Source organism: Oncorhynchus clarkii, chromosome 2 (assembly GCF_045791955.1).
Source record: "Oncorhynchus clarkii lewisi isolate Uvic-CL-2024 chromosome 2, UVic_Ocla_1.0, whole genome shotgun sequence".
NCBI lineage: Eukaryota > Metazoa > Chordata > Actinopteri > Salmoniformes > Salmonidae > Oncorhynchus > Oncorhynchus clarkii.
In genome coordinates this window covers 66,476,162-66,495,193 of record NC_092148.1, presented here as the reverse complement: position 1 = coordinate 66,495,193, position 19,032 = coordinate 66,476,162, and the positions used below count along the sequence as shown (strand labels likewise).

At 42.1% G+C, this 19,032-nt stretch overlaps 1 protein-coding gene across 2 annotated transcripts in view; it reads left to right on the top strand.

Moving 5' to 3' along the window:
* Nucleotides 1-19,032, top strand: part of LOC139372299 (BLM RecQ like helicase) — a 32,258-nt gene that overhangs the window by 10,440 nt on the left and 2,786 nt on the right. Inside the window, exons 2-21 of one of the 2 annotated variants that reach the window (XM_071112040.1) lie at nt 2,298-2,358; nt 2,449-3,100; nt 4,889-5,024; nt 10,964-11,073; nt 11,186-11,318; nt 11,436-12,157; nt 12,291-12,467; nt 12,647-12,765; nt 12,867-12,980; nt 13,077-13,175; nt 13,263-13,411; nt 13,533-13,639; nt 13,739-13,899; nt 14,004-14,199; nt 14,384-14,574; nt 14,742-14,886; nt 14,980-15,179; nt 15,348-15,543; nt 15,694-15,816; nt 15,978-16,194. In XM_071112040.1, the coding sequence (XP_070968141.1) occupies nt 2,298-2,358; nt 2,449-3,100; nt 4,889-5,024; nt 10,964-11,073; nt 11,186-11,318; nt 11,436-12,157; nt 12,291-12,467; nt 12,647-12,765; nt 12,867-12,980; nt 13,077-13,175; nt 13,263-13,411; nt 13,533-13,639; nt 13,739-13,899; nt 14,004-14,199; nt 14,384-14,574; nt 14,742-14,886; nt 14,980-15,179; nt 15,348-15,543; nt 15,694-15,816; nt 15,978-16,194 (4,008 nt within the window). Of the gene's footprint in view, nt 1-2,297; nt 3,101-4,888; nt 5,025-10,963; nt 11,074-11,185; nt 11,319-11,435; nt 12,158-12,290; nt 12,468-12,646; nt 12,766-12,866; nt 12,981-13,076; nt 13,176-13,262; nt 13,412-13,532; nt 13,640-13,738; nt 13,900-14,003; nt 14,200-14,383; nt 14,575-14,741; nt 14,887-14,979; nt 15,180-15,347; nt 15,544-15,693; nt 15,817-15,977; nt 16,195-19,032 lie in introns of both variants that reach the window. The other variant, XM_071112039.1, reaches the window with a different exon arrangement.

Sequence of the window (19,032 nt, the reverse complement as noted above, 5' to 3'; positions counted from 1 at the left end):
AAAAGTTGTATAGCCCATGTCCCTTCACAGGGGAGGGCCACTGATTGAGCATAGCCCTAACTTATGAAACCCCAGATCTCACATTTTAGAAGCTAAAATCACATTTCATCCCATCACAAATTATTTCATATTCAAACATTTAAATTGAACAACAATTCCATGTGAATCCGATAACTCTGATCTGTAGACTTTCCACTGTAGAGTTTGTACTGTAGAGAATGTCTCAGATGACAACCGAACTGACATCATATTCATCAATTGGTCGCATTACCAGAATATACACTGCTCAAAAAAATAAAGGGAACACTAAAATAACACATCCTAGATCTGAATGAATGAAATATTCTTATTAAATACTTTTTTTCTTTACATAGTTGAATGTGCTGACAACAAAATCTCACAAAAATTATCAATGGATTTGGAGTCACACTCAAAATTAAAGTGGAAAACCACACTACAGGCTAATCCAAATTTGATGTAATGTCCTTAAAACAAGTCAAAATGAGGCTCAGTGTTGTGTGTGGCCTCCACGTGCCTGTATGACCTCCCTACAACGCCTGGGCATGCTCGTGATGAAGTGGCGGATGGTCTCCTGAGGGATCTCCTCCCAGACCTGGACTAAAGCATCCGCCAACTCCTGGACAGTCTGTGGTGCAACGTGGCGTTGGTGGATGGATCGAGACAAGGGGTCTGAGGATCTCATCTCGGTACCTAATGGCAGTCAGGCTACCTCTGGTGAGCACATGGAGTGCTGTGCGGCCCCCCCCCCCCCCCAAAGAAATGCCACCCCACACCATGACTGACCCACCGCCAAACTGGTCATGCTGGAGGATGTTGCAGGCAGCAGAACGTTCTCCACGGCGTCTCCAGACTGTCACGTCTGTCACATGTGCTCAGTGTGAACCTGCTTTCATCTGTGAAGAGCACAGGGCGCCAGTGGCCAATCTTGGTGTTCTCTGGCAAATGCCAAACGCCCTGCACGGTGTTGGGCTGTAAGCACAACCCCCATCTGTGGACGTCGGGCCCTCATACCACCCTCATGGAGTGTGTTTCTGACCGTTTGAGCAGACACATGCACATTTGTGGCCTGCTGGAGGTCATTTTGCAGGGCTCTGGAAGTGCTCCTCCTGCTCCTCCTTGCACAAAGGCGGAGGTAGCCGTCCTTCTGCTGGGTTGTTGTCCTCCTACGGCCTCCTCCACGTCTCCTGATGTACTGGCCTGTCTCCTGGTAGCGCCTCCATGCTCTGGACACTACGCTGACAGACACAGCAAACCTTCTTTCCACAGCTCGCATTGATGTGCCATCCTGGATGATCTGCACTACCTGAGCCACTTGTGTGGGTTGTAGACTCTGTCTCATGCTACCACTAGAGTGAAAGCACCGCCAGCATTCAAAAGTGACCAAAACATCAGCCAGGAAGCATAGGAACTGAGAAGTGATCTGTGGTCCCCACCTGCAGAACCACTCCTTTATTGGGGGTGTCTTGCTAATTGCCTATAATTTCCACCTGTTGTCTATTCCATTTGCACAACAGCATGTGAAATTTATTGTCAATCAGTGTTGCTTCCTAAGTGGACAGTTTGATTTCACAGAAGTGTGATTGACTTGGAGTTACATTGTGTTGTTTAAGTGTTCCCTTTATTTTTTTGAGCAGTGTAGTTCATTTCCCCCCACCTTCTGATGTTCCCAGAATCTCTATGTTAACCAAGGGTTTTGCAAATGTAACATCAATAGGGTAGAGAGAGGAAAAAGGGGGCAAGAGCTATTTATGACTGTCATAAACCTACCCCCAGGCCAATGTCATGACACTACCAACCTTATTATAGTGCCAAAATTAAACATTTGTTCACAAAAAATATTGTTCTCGCATATTAGTGTTATTTAACACTGTAAATTAAAGGAATGAGATGTTTGGGGTGGCGTTTTCCTTTAATATTGTTGTTTTGTTGTATTATTGATTTTTGTATTGTTGATATGTTATGGTAGATTAGTGTGTAATAATGTGTTATGTACTGTTTTATTTTATGTATCTGCGTAATCGTGATTGGACCCCAGGAAGAGTAGCTGCTGCCTTGGCATAAAATACAAAAGAAAAATTGGACCAGAGCTAGCTAGAAGTTGGTAGCCAGCAGAGATCTATGCACAATATAGTGACTAAAGTAGGTAGCTTTCCAGATAAGGATTTTCTGGATAAGAGCGTCTGCTAAATTACTAAAATGTAAGAATTTTGTGGACATTGGAGCTACAAGTTTTCCTTGTAAAAAGTTAGCTATAATGACTTCACTTTTCTTTGCAGGACATTTTGTTTCAAAAAGAAGTCCACATCAGGTATCACCAAGGTGGAAGTTCACACTAAGGTAAACAGCTCAAATGGTTTAACAAACAGGAGTGTCAATGTTCCTCATGATAATGCAGTAATTAAACCTCCTTTGACGTTTTCAACCAAGCCCGAAAGACCTCTCGCCAAAATCAACTTCTCCTCAGTCAATCCCAAAAGCAAGTATGAAGCCATCAGTCCCTTTTCGGGGAGGAAACCCATCCCAGCTGTGTCTGCTGCAAAGATTTACCCTGCTTTGACCAAATCTGATAGCTTGATCACAGGTAGCAATAGCAGCAAACCCACAGGACTTGATAGCTCTTTTGGTATTCCCCTGGATGGATGGGATGATTTTGATGACTTTGAAACACCTGTCAAGGGCAAAAGTACTCTACCAAGCCCAGGGATCTCAGGTAGGAGTGCCAAGGTGACACCTGTTTCCAGTGTTGAACAATTGGATACTAACACACACAGATCAGACAAATATGTCCCTCTACGAGCGCTGAATACAAAGACCAACAGCCGTCACAGAAATAAGTGTAGTCTTGATGGGACAGAACAATGTACTCTCACAATGGAGGACTCACAAGATGCTTCGGAGTCTGCCAGTACTGCTCCAAGAGACAATCCCATCCAGGATCCAGCAGAGTGGGAGCACTGGGAGGTGGAGGATTCTCCCATTAAAATGGTTAGAAGACGACCTTCTGCTTCTCAAGCCAAGTCTGTGCTGAGTGACAGTGAAGATGAGAACATCACTGCACCCGGTCCAGTTCAAAAGATAGGTGAGTAGTACTCTTAAAATATAGCCTTGCTCAGGTCCAATTATCAGTGTCTCAGGTCCAAGTATTTTCACCTACTTAAAGGAAAACTACATCCCAAAACTGTTTCATGAGTGTATTGTTGATTTAGTCCCACAATGTTTTGCATATCAGCAATCACGTTTTCAAGATGTATAGCTTTCAACATAAAGAAATTAGAGGTCGATCGATTAATCGGATTGGCCGAATAAGGCCGATTTCAAGTTTTCATATCAATCGAAAATTGGTATTTCGGACACCGATTTTGCCGATTTTTAAAAAATGTATTATTATTATTATTATTATATATTTTTTTACGGTTATTTAATTTTTTACACCTTTTATTTAATCTTTATTTAACTAGGCAAGTCAGTTAAGAACACATTCTTTTTTTCAATGTCGGCCTAGGAACGGTGGGTTAATTGCCTTGTTCAGGGGCAGAACGACAGATTTTCACCTCGTCAGCTCGGGGGATTCAATCTTACAGTCAACTAGCCCAACGCAATAACGACCTGCCTCTCGTTGCACTCCACAAGGAAACTGCCTGTTACGCAAATGCAGTAAGCCAAAGTAAGTTGCTAGCTAGCATTAAACTTATAAAAAACAATAAATCATAATCACTAGTTAACTACACGTGGTTGATGATATTACTAGATATTATCTAGCGTGTCCTGCGTTGCATATAATCTGACTGAGCATACAAGTATCTAAGTATCTGACTGAGCGGTGGTAGGCAGAAGCAGGCGCGTAAACATTCATTCAAACATCGCTTTTGGGTGTTTTGCCATCAGCTCTTCGTTGTACATCAAGCATTGCGCTGTTTATGACTTCAAGCCTATCAACTCCCGAGATGAGGCTGGTGTAACCGAAGTGAAATGGCTAGCTAGTTAGTGCGCGCTAATAGCATTTCAAATGTCACTCACTCTGAGTCTGTGGTTGTTTCCCTTGCTCTGCATGGGTAACGCTGCTTCAAGGGTTGCTGTTGTCGTTGTGTTCCTGGTTCGAGCCCAGGGAGGAGCGAGGAGAGGGACGGAAGCTATACTGTTACACTGGCAATACTAAAGTGCCTAGAGGAAATCCAATAGTCAAAGGTTAATGAAATACAAATGGTATAGAGGGAAATAGTCCTGTAATTCCTATAATAACTACAACCTAAAACTTCTTACCTGGGAATATTGAAGACTCATGTTAAAAGGAACCACCAGCTTTCATGTTTTCATGTTCTGAGCAAGGAACTTAAACGTTAGCTTTCTTACATATCATACACTTACTTTCTTCTCCAACACTTTGTTTTTGCATTATTTAAACCAAATTGAACATGTTTCATTATTTATTTGAGGCTAAATTGAATTTATTGATGTATTATATTAAGTTAAAATAAGTGTTCATTCAGTATTGTTGTAATTGTCATTATTACAAATAAAAATACATTTAAAAATCGTCGGAGTAATCGGTATCGACTTTTTTTAGTTCTACAATAACCGGAATCTGTTTCTGCGTTGAAAAATCATAATCGGTCGACCTCTAACAGAAATACAGCTGGTATGATGCATTTTGCATCATATGGTTCTGCGTTTTGTGTCATATCGGCTGTATCTTGAAAACATGCAAAACATATTGGGACTATATTAACAATGGTCGAATAAAACATATACCAAAATATAGTTTTAGGGTGGAGTTTTATTTTAAGGATGAACATCTTGGCAGGGTGTTGATAAATAATTATGTCCGCATTGAAACGACATCAACTCCTCTCCCAAAATGTTTCCGCAGATCATCAAAGTAAATGGAATGAGACAGATGTCATAGACCTTGATGACAAGTCCGAGCTAGATGGAGACCTAGATTTCATCCCCCCTTCCCCAAGTCCAGAGGATTTCAGTCATTCTACTTCTACAAAGGAAACAAGGTAAGTTTCTGCTGTTCATGTGTACATTCATCTGTTGCATTTTAGTCTGATTATGTTTTACAGTTTACATAGATGTATGGATGTATGACTTGAGAACTGATGGTGTGAATACAATTGTCTTTATATGTTGTACAGCAAGCTATATAGTGCCTTCAGAAAGTATTCGTACCCCTTGACTTATTCCACATTTTATTGTTACAGCCTGAATTCAAAATGGATGAAAATTGATTTTTCTTCTCATCGATCTACACACAATTCCCCATAATGGTATTCAGGGAGGCAAACTAGTCACCTTTCAGGGGAAATTCGCAATTTTGAATCCAAAATAGGTGACCTACGTGAGTCGTGTAAATCCGATTAGAAAAGTTTTCGGGGAGGGACTTTGGATGACTACTGGTTGTATGCGAATGAGTGATGCGCATTTGGAGCAATACTGGCTGTATCCAAGGCTCTGCCAATCGTTCACATAACAACAGAATGCAGCACATGGCTGAAGAGAGAAGAGACATCCGATGTGCTACTTACAGCATCAGCGCCCGTGTGTACTGGAAAGACAGCGGAAGAGTGGAAAGGCAGTTTCTATCCATAGGTTTGCCAGTTAACTTACAGCAGCGCGTCCCCTAAACGATAGTGAAGAGGTAGGTGAGAAGCCTGACCATGGAGACGGGGGTGAGAAGGTGATGAAGCGTACTTCATAAAAACAACTGGCATTTGGAAAGTTTTTGGTGAGGGAGGAAGTGTGGTTGAACAAGTACTGTTAGCATTGTTAATTTGATCCAGCTAGCAAGATACTTATTTGTTAGCTAGCCAGAGAAATGTTGACCAACATTAGCCAACTTATCTGAACAAATAATTGAGGCTATGGTGTGAAAATTAGCTGGCTAATAAAGTCAGACAGCTAACGTTAGCAAGCTAACGTTACAACATCAGATGAGCTAACGTTAGTAACCTAACCAATTTGCTATAGTATTAACTGGTAACGTTATACAACACCTTGCCGTTCCTCAAGATATATTATGTGTTAGTTGCTTACTGGACCCTGGCGATCTGTGAAATGTTAACTAGCTAACGAACTAACTGCTATCTGTGAACTCATGTGTTCCCTCTACAGTATGTGATTATACAGTCGTGGCCAAAAGTTTTGAGAATGACACACATTAATTTCCACAACATTTGCTGCTTCAGTGTCTTTAGATATTTTTGTCAGATGTTATTATGGAATACTGAAGTATAATTACAAGCATTTCATAAGTGTCCAAGGCTTTTATTGACAATTACATGAAGTTGATGCACAGAGTCAATATTTACAGTGTTGACCCTTCTTTTTCAAGACCTCTGAAATCCGCCCTGGCATGCTGTCAATTAACTTCTGGGCCACATCCTGACTGATGGCAGCCCATTCTTGCATAATAAATGCTTGGAGTTTGTCAGAATTTGTGGCTTTTTGTTTGTCCACCTGCCTCTTGAGGATTGACCACAAGTTCCCAATGGGATTAAGGTCTGGGGAGTTTCCTGGCCATGTCCTGGCCATGTTCCCCGAGCCACTTAGTTATCACTATTGCCTTATGGCAAGGTGCTCCATCATGCTGGAAAAGGCATTGTTCGTCACCAAACTATTCCTGAATGGTTGGGAGAAGTTGCTCTCGGAGGATGTGTTGGTACCATTCTTTATTCATGGCTGTGTTCTTAGGTAAAATTGTGAGTGAGCCCACTCTCTTGGCTGAGAAGCAACCCCACACATAAATGGTCTCTGGATGCTTTACTGTTGGCATGACACAGGACTGATGGTAGCGCTCACCTTGTCTTCTCCGGACAAGCTTTTTCCGGATGCCCCAAACAATCGGAAAGGGGATTCATCAGAGAAAATGACTTTACCCCAGTCCTCAGCAGTCCAATCCCTGTAACTTTTGCAGAATATCAGTCTGTCCCTGATGTTTTTCCCGGAGAGAAGTGGCTTCTTTGCTGCCCTTCTTGACACCAGGCCATCCTCCAAAAGTCTTCGCCCCGCTGTGCATGCAGATGAACTCACACCTGCCTTCTGCCATTCCTGAGCAGGCTCTGTACTGGTGGTGCCCCGATCCCGCAGCTCAATCAACTTTACAAGACGGTCCTGGTGCTTACTGGACTTTCTTGGGTGCCCTGAAGCCTTCTGCACAACAATTGAACCGCTCTCCTTGAATTTGTTATGATCCGATAAATGGTTGATTTAGGTGCAATCTTACTGGCAGCAATATCCTTGCCTGTGAAGCCCTTTTTGTGCAAAACAATGGTGACTGCATGTCTTTCCTTGCAGGAAACTATGGTTGACAGGGGAAGAACAATGATTCCAAGCACCACCCTCCTTTTGAAGATTCCAGTCTGTTATTCGAACTCAATCAGCATGACAGAGATCTCCAGCCATGTCCTCGTCAACACTCACCTGTGTTAAAGAGAGAATCACTGACATGTCAGCTGGTCCTTTTGTGGCAGGGCTGAAATGCATTGGACATGTTTTTTGTGATTCAGTTAATTTGCATGGCAAAGAGGGACTTTGCAATTCATCTGATCACTTCATAACATTCTGGAGTATATTGCCATCATATAAACTGCGGCAGCAGACTTTGGGGGTCACAAGCATTCTATTATAAAGGCTGTCATGGCTAACTGCAATATTCAGGTATTGTTTTTTTCTCAAGACTTGTGTGTCATTTGCAGTAAAGTCTATGCAACAAATAACATTGGATTGCTTTCTTTACATTTTTTAGCTGTGAGTTAGGTTCACATTAGCCACTTTTTTTTTTTTTACAGACTGATCATATTCTTTGTTGTTTAAATAGTTAACCCTTGTGTAGTCTTAACATTCTGTATACTCCCTTGTCCTAAGGGTCAAAAATGACCCGCCTTCTCTAAACCCTGAAAATAAAGCAGCTTAATTTAATTTTAAACCCCAAATCTATTTTGCATGAAGAAGCAACCTATCATTCATCACAAACTTTGTGAATATCAGGGTTTTCCCTCTTCACAATGCAGAAAGACTACATTTAATCAGTGGACACCACTCATTTCTATTACAACACACCTGTCATAATTGTTTTCTTTACTAAAGTAGAGGATTATTATTGTTTGAGGTACTGCATAGGTCTAAACATATATCTTTTAGAAAGAGATAGCACTTGTGTAGCAGAAATGTGCAGAAATAAGTTTTGAATGCATTTTATTGATGGGAAACAATAACTCTTGAATGATTTTGGCAACAAAGTGATTTTCTTATACAGTACAATGAGGAATTCAACTACAAAATACTAGTCTTCTCCCATTTTTTTTAAACCATTGCCCCCACCCACAAGGTGTATAAACAACAACAATAAAATAAGATAATAGATACAAAACAAAAACATGAAGAACATAAATAAAATCAATCAACTCTAATTAGCACATGTAGGACAGTATGCAAGTGTGTGTGCATGGACTTTACTTATGTATTTCTCACATGTGCAGGAAATAGTATTTATTTTACAGTCAATTTTGGGTGGCAGAATTTTGCTGCAGCCTCAGGTGGATCAGGACAAGATTCAGCCCCACAGAGGCTGCTGTGCGGGGGAGGTGCTCCCTTCTTTGAATGTGTGGGGTTACAAGTGCCTTTCCCAGCTGCTCCAGGAACACCCTCCTCTTGTTCCGCTTATCAGACATCCAGGTAAGGTTGAACTTGTTCCGTATCACGAAGGCATTGTATGAGGACACATCAATGGTGTTATGGAAGATGACCAGGGGCCACCAGGCAGTCATCCTGCAGCTGTAAGTTCCAATCATCTTGTCCAGGTTGTCCACGCCTCCTTTGTTGTGGTTGTAGTCCAGGATGATGGCTGGCTTCCTGTCCTCACGATCACTGATCTAAGCTGTTTATGCAGTGTGCTCAGGAGGACCACATACTTGTTCCTCTTTGGGAGGTAAGAAACTGGAGTGGTGGTGAAGGCTAACTTTGGTGAGAAGACCTCTCTCCTCCTTGTTGCGAAGCATGCAGGGGGAGCTCAGGTTTGTTTGTTCTTTCTAACTGCCAACCATTGTGATCTTCTTCATTACCTGCTGGCTGAGTTAAATCAGTAGCATATTCTCAATTTCTTATCATGTGTGTTTTTATGGTGAGTAAATTGTTTTAGAACTACCGGGTCAAAAATGACCCTAAGACAATCTTTGTACCCTGGTGGTGTACAGCTTTCATGGAAATATGAACAAAGACAATGTTTTACTTTTTCTAATGTTGGGGTCACTCTAAGAAACGTCATCTCATTTCAAGTTGGAAAAAAAGATCACTTGGGGGTTTTCTCTGCTGTTAAACATCATTTTTGACACTTAAAACAACACAAGGGTTAACCTGCATTTCCCCCTAGCAGGGATTTTTTTGCATGTTTTAGTGCTCAAAAAAAGTGTCACCTTTTTGGGCCCTCACCAATTTGCATCCCTGGGAAATGTGAAAACATGTTTTATACATTTTTGTAAATGTATTGAACGTGAAATACAGTTCTCATTTACATAAGTATTCACACCCCTGAGTCAATACTTTGTAGAAGCACCTTTGGCGGCGATTTTAGCTTTGAGTCGTCTTGGAAATGTCTATCAGCTTTGCACATCTGGATTTGGAGATCTTCTCCCATTCTTCCTTGCATATTTTCTCAAGCGCTGTTAAGTTTGATGGCGAGTGGCGGTGAACAGCAATCTTCAAATCTTTCCACAGATGTTCAGTGGGATTCAAGTCTTGGCTTTGGCTGTGCCACTCAAGAACCTTCATATCCTTGTTCTGAAGCCATTCCAGCATTGGTTTGGCTGTATGCTTGGGGTCATTGTCCTGTTTGAATGTAAATCTTCACCCCACTGAGGTGGTTTGTACTCTGAAACGGGTCCTCATCAAGGATTTGCCTGTATTTGGCTCCATTCATTGCTCTATCCTTACAAGTCTCCCAGTCCCTGCCGCTGAAAAGCATCCACATAGCATGATTCTGCAAATACCATGCTACACGGTATGGATGGTGTTAGACAGGTGATGAGATGTGCCTGGTTTTCTCCAGACATTGTGCTTTGCATTCAAGTCAAATAGTTATATTTTTGTCTCATCAGACCACAATCATTTGCCTTATGCTCTTTCTTTCATGTGCCTTTTTGCAAACTCCAGGTGTGCTGTCATTTGCTTTTTCTCAGGAGTGACTTCTGTCTGGTCACTCTCCCGTAAAGCCCAGATTGGTTAAGTGCTGTAGAGACTGTTCTGCTTCTGGCAGATTCTCCCATCAGCCAAGGAACTCTGCAATTCTGTCAGTGTGGTCATTGGGTTCTTGGTCACCTCCCTGACCAAGGTCCTTCTTGCCCAGTTGCTCATTTTGGTCAGACAGTCAGCTCTTGGCAGAGTCTGGGTACTTCCATATTTAATTTCCCAATGATGGAGACCACTGTCTTCTTGGAAACTTTCACCACTTTAGAAATAGTTTTATACCCTTCCTCAGATATATGCCTCATCGCAATTCTGTCTTGGAGATCTACGGACAGTTCCTTGGACTTCATGGTATAGTTTCTGCTCTGTGATACTGTGGGACCTTATATAGACAGGTGTTTCTTTCTAAATAATGTCCAAACAATTGAATTGGCCACAGGTGGACTCCAATCAAGTTGTAGTGACATCAAGGATGATCAATGGTAATTGGATGCCACTGAGCTCAATTTGGAGTCATAGTAAAGGGGTGTGAATACTTATGTAAATAGATTTCTGTATTTCATTTTTATATAAATTAGCAAACCATTCTGACTATGTTTTCACTTTGTCATAGGGTATTGTGTGTAGAGGATGGGTGAGAAAATAAAATCCATTTTGAATTCAGACTGTAGCACAGCAAAATGTGGAATAAGTCGAGGGGTATGAATACTTTCTGAAGGCACTGTATCTACTTGGTAAGCGTTGTTTATGATCACAGCAGATTGAAGTCAGCTGGCTCTGCAGTCCGTAAAGACATCAGTCCTGAATCAACAAGAGGGTCAGTGTCGAGCCTGCAAAGAATGTCTGATGGTCCTCTAAAAGAAAGAAAAGGTGAATAACATGGGTTATGTTTAAGCCATATGTTTTGGTATGTTTTTATAATTCCAGTGAACATTGCATATAATTCTCTTGTATTGAGTCCTTGTTTTATTTGTCCCTTTAGTCACCAATCCAAAGTCTGAAGATCAGCTCTTGAGTATCATGGAGTCCATCTGTGCTCTGGTGGATTCCATCCCTGATCATGAACTATTAGGCCTGTCCTGTGGGACAGAGCTCTTACTGCAGCGGGCTCATAGGTAATTAATTTAATCTGAGCTATTTTATATGGGACAACTACTGTAGATTAATTTTCAGCTGTAGTTCTACTGTGACATCTATTAATCTGTTAGCCATATCACCCTTTTTACCATCAGGAAAAGGATAATTGCTGCCGGCAGCAGTGACACATCTTTAAGGACACAACAGCCAGACAGCACTGTCTTGGAATCCAGATTCAGTGAAAAGACGACTTTTTCCTTTGCTACTCCAAGTGTCATGTCTTCCACCACTTGCCTGCCCAAGGGTAAAGGAGATTATTCCATGAAAGCCCTTCCCTTCAGGAGGTCCTCAATCATATCTGTGGACTACGACAGTAGTGTTTTTGAGGACTCTGACTGTATGATCAATGTTCAGACTCCAGGCATCTCTTGGAGACCCAGCACTCAGGAAAATCCTATTTTCACTAGAGACAAGAAGAAAGCATCCACAACAGGCCAAAGTAATTGTGACTCTCCATCGAATTACAGTATCTTCAAAAAACAAATTGGTGATGTGGCTCAGTCAAATTTCTTCTTCTCACCGAAGAGCCCGGCAGCTGCTGTACAAATGACTGCGGAGAGCAGTACCCAAGCCTCTGTGGCACAAGCCCCAGCAGTTACGGAGCCAGACGATTTCTTCATTGATGACTTTGACATAGATGACTTCAATGATTCAGATATCTCTGATTACTTTGAACCCCCAAGCTCCTCAGCGTCAAGGCAGGACTCCAGTTCTATCTCTAAAGCGGTGCGTGAGGGAGGACCAAGTACATCAACATGGCAGAAGAAACCAGCTACACCAGCTCCTGTGGCCAAGCCTCCTAAAATCACCTCTCCAGGCAAGTACATTCATTATAGGGCAGCCTTGAGATTGGATTATTCCTTCTACTAAACAAATGTTTTTTAGTTTTTCTTACATGGATTACTTGGTCTGTAGCTCAGACAGACTCATGTTTATCTAATAATTTGCAGAGCCCACATACAGAAACCCTGCTCACGATCGCTTCAGAGTCTTCAACTTCCCCCACTGTCCAGAGATGATGAAGATTTTCCACAAGCGCTTTGGTCTCCATCAGTTCCGATTCAATCAGTTGGAAGCCATTAATGCTACGTTGTTAGGTGAAGACACATTTGTCCTGATGCCAACAGGTGAGTGGGGAATCAATGCCAATTGTAATATTGTTGTATACAACAAGTGCCTTTTAATGCATTGATTCAAATAACTCAAACTGACTTTGCAGATATGTAATATTTAGTAGGTATGAACAGAAAATGTTGATTAGATAATGTAATGTGCTGGATGTGTTTTGTTATTTCCTGTTTTTCAGGAGGGGGTAAAAGTCTTTGCTACCAGCTGCCGGCCTGTGTGTGTGCAGGAGTCACTGTGGTCATCTCACCACTGAAATCACTCATTGTAGACCAGGTCCAGAAACTCACTACTCTGGATGTAAGTTTTCTACATACTGCTCACAGTGCGAAGTATGAAATGTACACATTCTTGCCACCCTATGCTTGGAATGTGTTTCTAATATCCTTGCATGTTTTTAGATTCCCGCCACAAGTTTGTCTGGTGAGAAGACTGACAGTGAAGCAGCCAGGATCTACTTGCAGCTGTCCAAGAAGGACCCCATAATTAAATTGCTCTATGCAACTCCTGAAAAGGTGAGAACTAAATCATTTAACCAGTAATGCTGTTATCAACCTCTTCTAATGGGAAATGCTATATTCAGACCTGTTTTTCAATCTGTTTTCCTCCAGGTGTGTGCGAGTGGCAGGATGATCAGTGCCCTTCAGAACCTGTATGAGAGAGGTCTTCTAGCACGCTTTGTCATTGATGAGGCTCACTGTGTCAGTCAGGTAGGTTCTTATATGTGATGCCTTATCTGGTCTAATGTTAGATGTTAGAGGGAGACGATGAACCTGATGCCCTGTTGTTTCTCTCAGTGGGGCCATGACTTCCGGCCAGACTATAAGCGGATGTACGAGCTGCGGCAGAAGTTCCCCAAAGTGCCGATCATGGCCCTGACCGCCACTGCCACCCCCCGCGTCCAGAAGGACATCCTCAATCAGTTGCAGATGACCCAGCCTCAGGTGTATGTGCTCTAAGACGTGCCTTACCTGGGAAAAAACACCAGTGCAGTTGTAGTATTGTCGTATGCAAACATACAGCAGCTGTTTGTATGAATGTTCCTCATGGTGTCATTTCTCTTTCAGGTTTACCATGAGCTTCAACAGAAACAATCTCAAATATGCTGTGTTACCCAAGAAACCCAAGAAGGTAGATGAGGACTGCATTGACTGGATCAAGAAGAATTATCCACGTTAGTGTTCTCCCTCACTTGGTCAGAGGTTTTTAATGCTAGTGGAATGAAGTGTTTTGAGGACTGGGATCATGACTGGTTTTTACTCCTTGTGTGTAGGTGATTCTGGCATTGTGTACTGCCTTTCCCGTAATGACTGTGACAACATGGCTGACAGTCTTCAGAGAGCTGGTATACTAGCGCTAGCCTACCATGCAGGCATCAATGACAAAGACAGAGAATATGTACAGACCAAATGGATCAATCAGGATGGCTGCCAGGTGAGGTGATTTTAACAGATGTTTACACGTTAATGTCACTAACCACCTTCATACTACTTGAGCTATCATTAACCCAGGGTTAATGTTGTATCCCTGTCCTCCAGGTCATGTGTGCCACCATAGCCTTCGGCATGGGCATCGACAAGCCCGATGTGCGCTATGTGATCCACGCCAGTCTCCCCAAGTCAGTAGAGGGCTACTACCAGGAGTCAGGCAGAGCAGGCAGGGACGGAGAGATCTCTCACTGCATCCTCTTCTACTCCTACTCTGACGTCATCCGCATCAAGAGAATCCTCACCAGTACAGATCTGAATTTTGACTATATAGACTTACAACTAATAGTCTGCAATTTTGTATGAGTTATATATCACGTATTGGAACATTTCCATGGAGGTATGGAAAGCTCTATGGATGATGTCTAAAATCCTGTATGTCAAAGTGTGAAAGTGATATTGAGAAAATGTCCACTCTGTTTTGATCACAGTGGACAAAGATGGAAACCACCATACGAAAGCCACTCACTTGAACAATCTGCACAGTATGGTACATTTCTGTGAGAACGTGATGGACTGCCGAAGGATACAGTTGCTGGCTTACTTTGGAGAGCACAAGTTCAACCCAGGCTTCTGCAAGGAACACCCTGATGTCATCTGTGACAACTGTGCCAGACCCAATGTAAGAGTTAACCCTTGATAATAAACCCATTATTACTATTAACCTTTTCCTTGACTCAGCACTTGTTCTATTTCACTGCAGTATTTTTACAGCTATGTGGTTATGTTTCATGTTTGAATTTGAAATGTTTCTATTTAGTCAAACTGGTTGTTGTTTTTCACTTTCAGCAATACAAAGCAAGAAACGTGACTGAAGATGTGAAGAAGATTGTGAGATTTGTCCAGGAGAATTGTGAAAAAGTTGGCTCCAGATACAGCAAATCTGCGAACCAAAACCGACTGACTCTGAACATGTTGGTGGACATCTTCTTGGGTAACCAGTAAATTAGAGCACCACTTAATTGAATGATTTAAAAATGACTATGTTTAGTGTTTCTGAGAGAAACTCAACAATGCTTTCTGACAGGTGCTAAAACCGCCCGTGTCCAGTCAGGGATGTTTGCGATAGGAAAGGCTTACTCCAAACACAACGCTGACCGGCTGTTCAAGAAGCTCGTTCTGGATCACCTTCTGGTGGAGGACCTGTACATCACAGCCAACAGCCAGGCAGTGGCCTACATCTCTGCTGGACCCAAAGCCATCAATGTCCTCGGGGGACACATGCAGGTGAGCTTACACACCACACATTATATTGGTCCATAAACTTAGTTCTCATTCGATACGTCAACAACTGTTGTGAACGTGTTCTGTCATTCGTTATTAGCTTCACATATTTAGTTATGTTTGTGAGATCCCTGCAGTAGAAATGGGGACAGTTATTTTTCCTTGTCCTAGGTGGAGTTCTATGAGACCGAGAGTGCCTCCAGCATCAGGAAGCACAAAACTGCTGTGGCCAAGGATGTCTCCAAGAGCGAGGAGATGGTCCAGAAGTGTCTGCAGGAGCTCACTGATCTGTGCAAAAGGCTGGGCAAAGTCTTTGGCATTCACTATTACAACATCTTCTCCACTGCCACCCTGAAGATGATAGCCGGTGAGTGCTGAGAGCATACACCACTATTTAGACTTGTTGTATTTCATTAATGTTCATATTCCTTTCTAGACCAAGCAAGTGTTTACCTAACATTATATTGGTAGACTTCCAATAACCAGTCGTTGTTGTAAAACTGTTTCCTTCTCCCAGAGACTCTGTCGGCCGACCCGGATGTGCTGCTGACGATTGATGGTGTGACGGAGGACAAACTGGAGAAGTATGGAGCAGATGTCATCGCGCTTCTGCAGAAATACTCTGAGTGGAAGCTACCTGGTGAGTGACCATACTGGGGAAAGCATGTCCTACACAACTCGATAATATTGGATTTCATATGTTCATGTTCCTACTCAGCGATATCTGTGCCCTGCTGTGTTGGACCTGTAGTGTAGTTGGTTTGTGTTAACATGTGTCTGTCTGTCTGAACCCCTCTGCAGTGGAGGAGCAGTCTGACACAACTGAAGGAAGCTCCACTATGGCATGGATAGACACAAGGAGAGGCCGCGGAGACGACGAGGAGGACTGTAATGAGGACGACGCTGGATCTTCCAGTTATTTCAACAGTAACAACGGCAGAGGAGCGAAAAGGAAAAAGGCCCCCGCCTTCAAGAAATCCAAAAAGAGAAAAGGATATACAAACTCCAACTCTAAAGGGTTAGTGTTATGTGTCAAATGTCAAATCTTATATTCAGTCATATACAGTGACGAGTGAAAGTTTGCACACCTGCTTATGAGTACAGTCTTCACATTTTGCTGCCTTAAAATTACATCTAAAAAGGATTACATTTTATATATACAGTACCAGTCAAAAGTTTGGACACCCACTCGTTCAAGGCTTTTTCTTTATTTTACTATTTTCTTTATTTTACTATTTTATGTAGAATATAGATAACATCAAAACTATGAAATAACACACATGGAATCATCTAGTAACCAAAAAAGTGTTTAACAAATCAAAATAGATTTTAGATTCTTGAAAGTAGCCACCCTTTGCCTTGACGATAGCTTTGCACACTTTCAGCAGAAGGCTGTGGCAGCCATGCTGGTTAAGTGTGCCTTGAATTCTAAATAAATCAGACAGCGTCACCAGCAAAGCACCATCCCACTACTTCCTCCATGCTTCAAAGTGGGAACCACACATGCGGAGATCATCCGTTCACCTACTGGTGTTAACTTAAAATGACACAACTAGGTTCCAGTTAAACAACGTTTACTAAACCCTATTTCCACAATACATGGTTGCCATTGCACTCAGGTAATGGCAACCCCCGCGCAGGCATACTAATAAGAGTGATGGCGCCGTGATAGGGATACTTAATACATGTACTTAACAGTTGGAACCACAAATCTCACATTTGGACTCATCAGACCAAAGGACAGATTTCCACCGGTCTGATGTCCATTGCCCGTGTTTCTTGACCCAAGCAAGTCTTTTCTTTTATTGGTGCCCTTTTGTGGTGGTTACTTTGCAGCAAAGACCATGAAGGCCTGATTTCACGCAGTCTCCTCTGAACAGTTGATGTTGAGATGTGTCTTTTACTTGAACTCTGAAGCATTTATTTGGCCTGCAATTTCTGAGGCTGGTAACTCCAATGAACTTATCCTCTGCAGCAGAAGTAACTCTGGGTCTTCCTTTCCAGTGGCGGTCCCCATGTGAATGCCAAGAGTGTGCAAAGCTGTCATCAAGGCAAAGGGTGGCTACTAAAATATATGTAGATTTTGTTTTAAACACTTTTTTGGGTTACTACATGGTTCCATGTGTTATTTCAGTTTTAATGTCTTCACTATAATTCTACAATGTAGAAAATAGTAAAAATAAAGAAAAACCTTAAATGAGTAGGTGTGTCCAAACTTTGACTGGCACTGTGTGTGTGTGTGTGTGTGTAATAATTTAATATATATATATATATATATACATATATATATACATATATATATATACACACACACACACACACACACACACACACACACACACAGTTGAAGTCGTAAGTTTATATACACTTAGGTTGGAGTCATTAAAACTCGTTTTTCAACCACTCCACACATTTCTTGTTAATCAACTATAGTTTTGGCAAGTCGGTTAGGACATCTACTTTGTGCATGACACAAGTCATTTTCCAACAATTGTTTACAGACAGATTATTTCACATATAATTCACTGTAACACAATTCCAGTGAGTCAAGTTTACATACACTAAGTTGACTGTGCCTTTAGCTTGGAAAATTCCAGAAAATGTCATGGCTTTAGAAGATTCTGATAAGCTAATTGACATCATTTGAGTCAATTGGAGGTGTACCTGTGGATGTATTTCAAGGCCTACCTTCAAACTCAGTGCCTCTTTGCTTGACATCATGAGAAAATCAAAATAAATCAGCCAAGACCTCAGAAAAACCATGTAGACCTCCACAAGTCTGGTTCATCCTTGGGAGCAATTTCCAAACGCCTGAAGGTACCACGTTCATCTGGACAAACGGTAGTACGCAAGTATGAACACCATGGGACCACGCAGCCGTCATACCGCTCAGGAAGAAAACGCTTTCTGTCCTAGAGATGAACGTACTTTGGTGCGAAAAGTGCAAATCATTCCCAGAACAACAGCAAAGGACCTAGTGACAATGCTGGAGGAAACCGGTACAAAAGTATCTATATCCACAGTAAAACGATTCCTATATCGACATGACCTGAAAGGCTGCTCAGCAAGGAAGAAGCCACTGCACCAAAACCGCCATAAAAAAGGCAGACTGCGGTTTGCAACTGCACATGGGGACAGATTGTACTTTTTGGAGAAATGTCCTCTGGTCTGATGAAACAAAAATAGAACTGTTTGGCCATAATGACCAGCGTTATGTTTGGAAGAAGGGGGGGGGGGGGGGGGGGGGGGGGCTTGCAAGCCGAAGAACACCATCCCAACCATGAAGCACGGCTGTGGCAGCATCATGTTGTGGGGGGTGCTTTGCTGCAGGAGGGACTGGTGCAATTCACAAAATAGATGGCACCATGAAGAAAAATTATGTGGATATATTGAAGCAACATCTCAAGACATCAGTCAGGAAGTTTAAACTTGGTCGCAAATGGGTCTTCCAAATGGACAATGACCCCAAGCATAGTCAAGGTATTTGAGTGGCCATCACAAAGCCTTGACCTCAATCCTACAGAAAATTTGTAGGCAAAACTGAAAAAGCATGTGCCAGCAAGGAGGCCTACAAACCTGACTCAGTTACACCAGCTCTGTCATGAGGAATGGGCCAAAATTCACCCAACTTATTGTGGGAAGCTTGTGGAAGGCTACCTGACACGTTTGACCCAAGTTAAACAATTTTAAGGCAATGCTACCAAATACTAATTGAGTGTATGTAAACCTCTGACCCACTGGAAATAAAAGCTGAAACGAATCATTCTCTCTACTATAATTCTGACATTTCACATTCTTAAAATAAAGTGGTGATCCTAACTGACCAAAAACAGGGAATTGTTACTAGGATTAAATG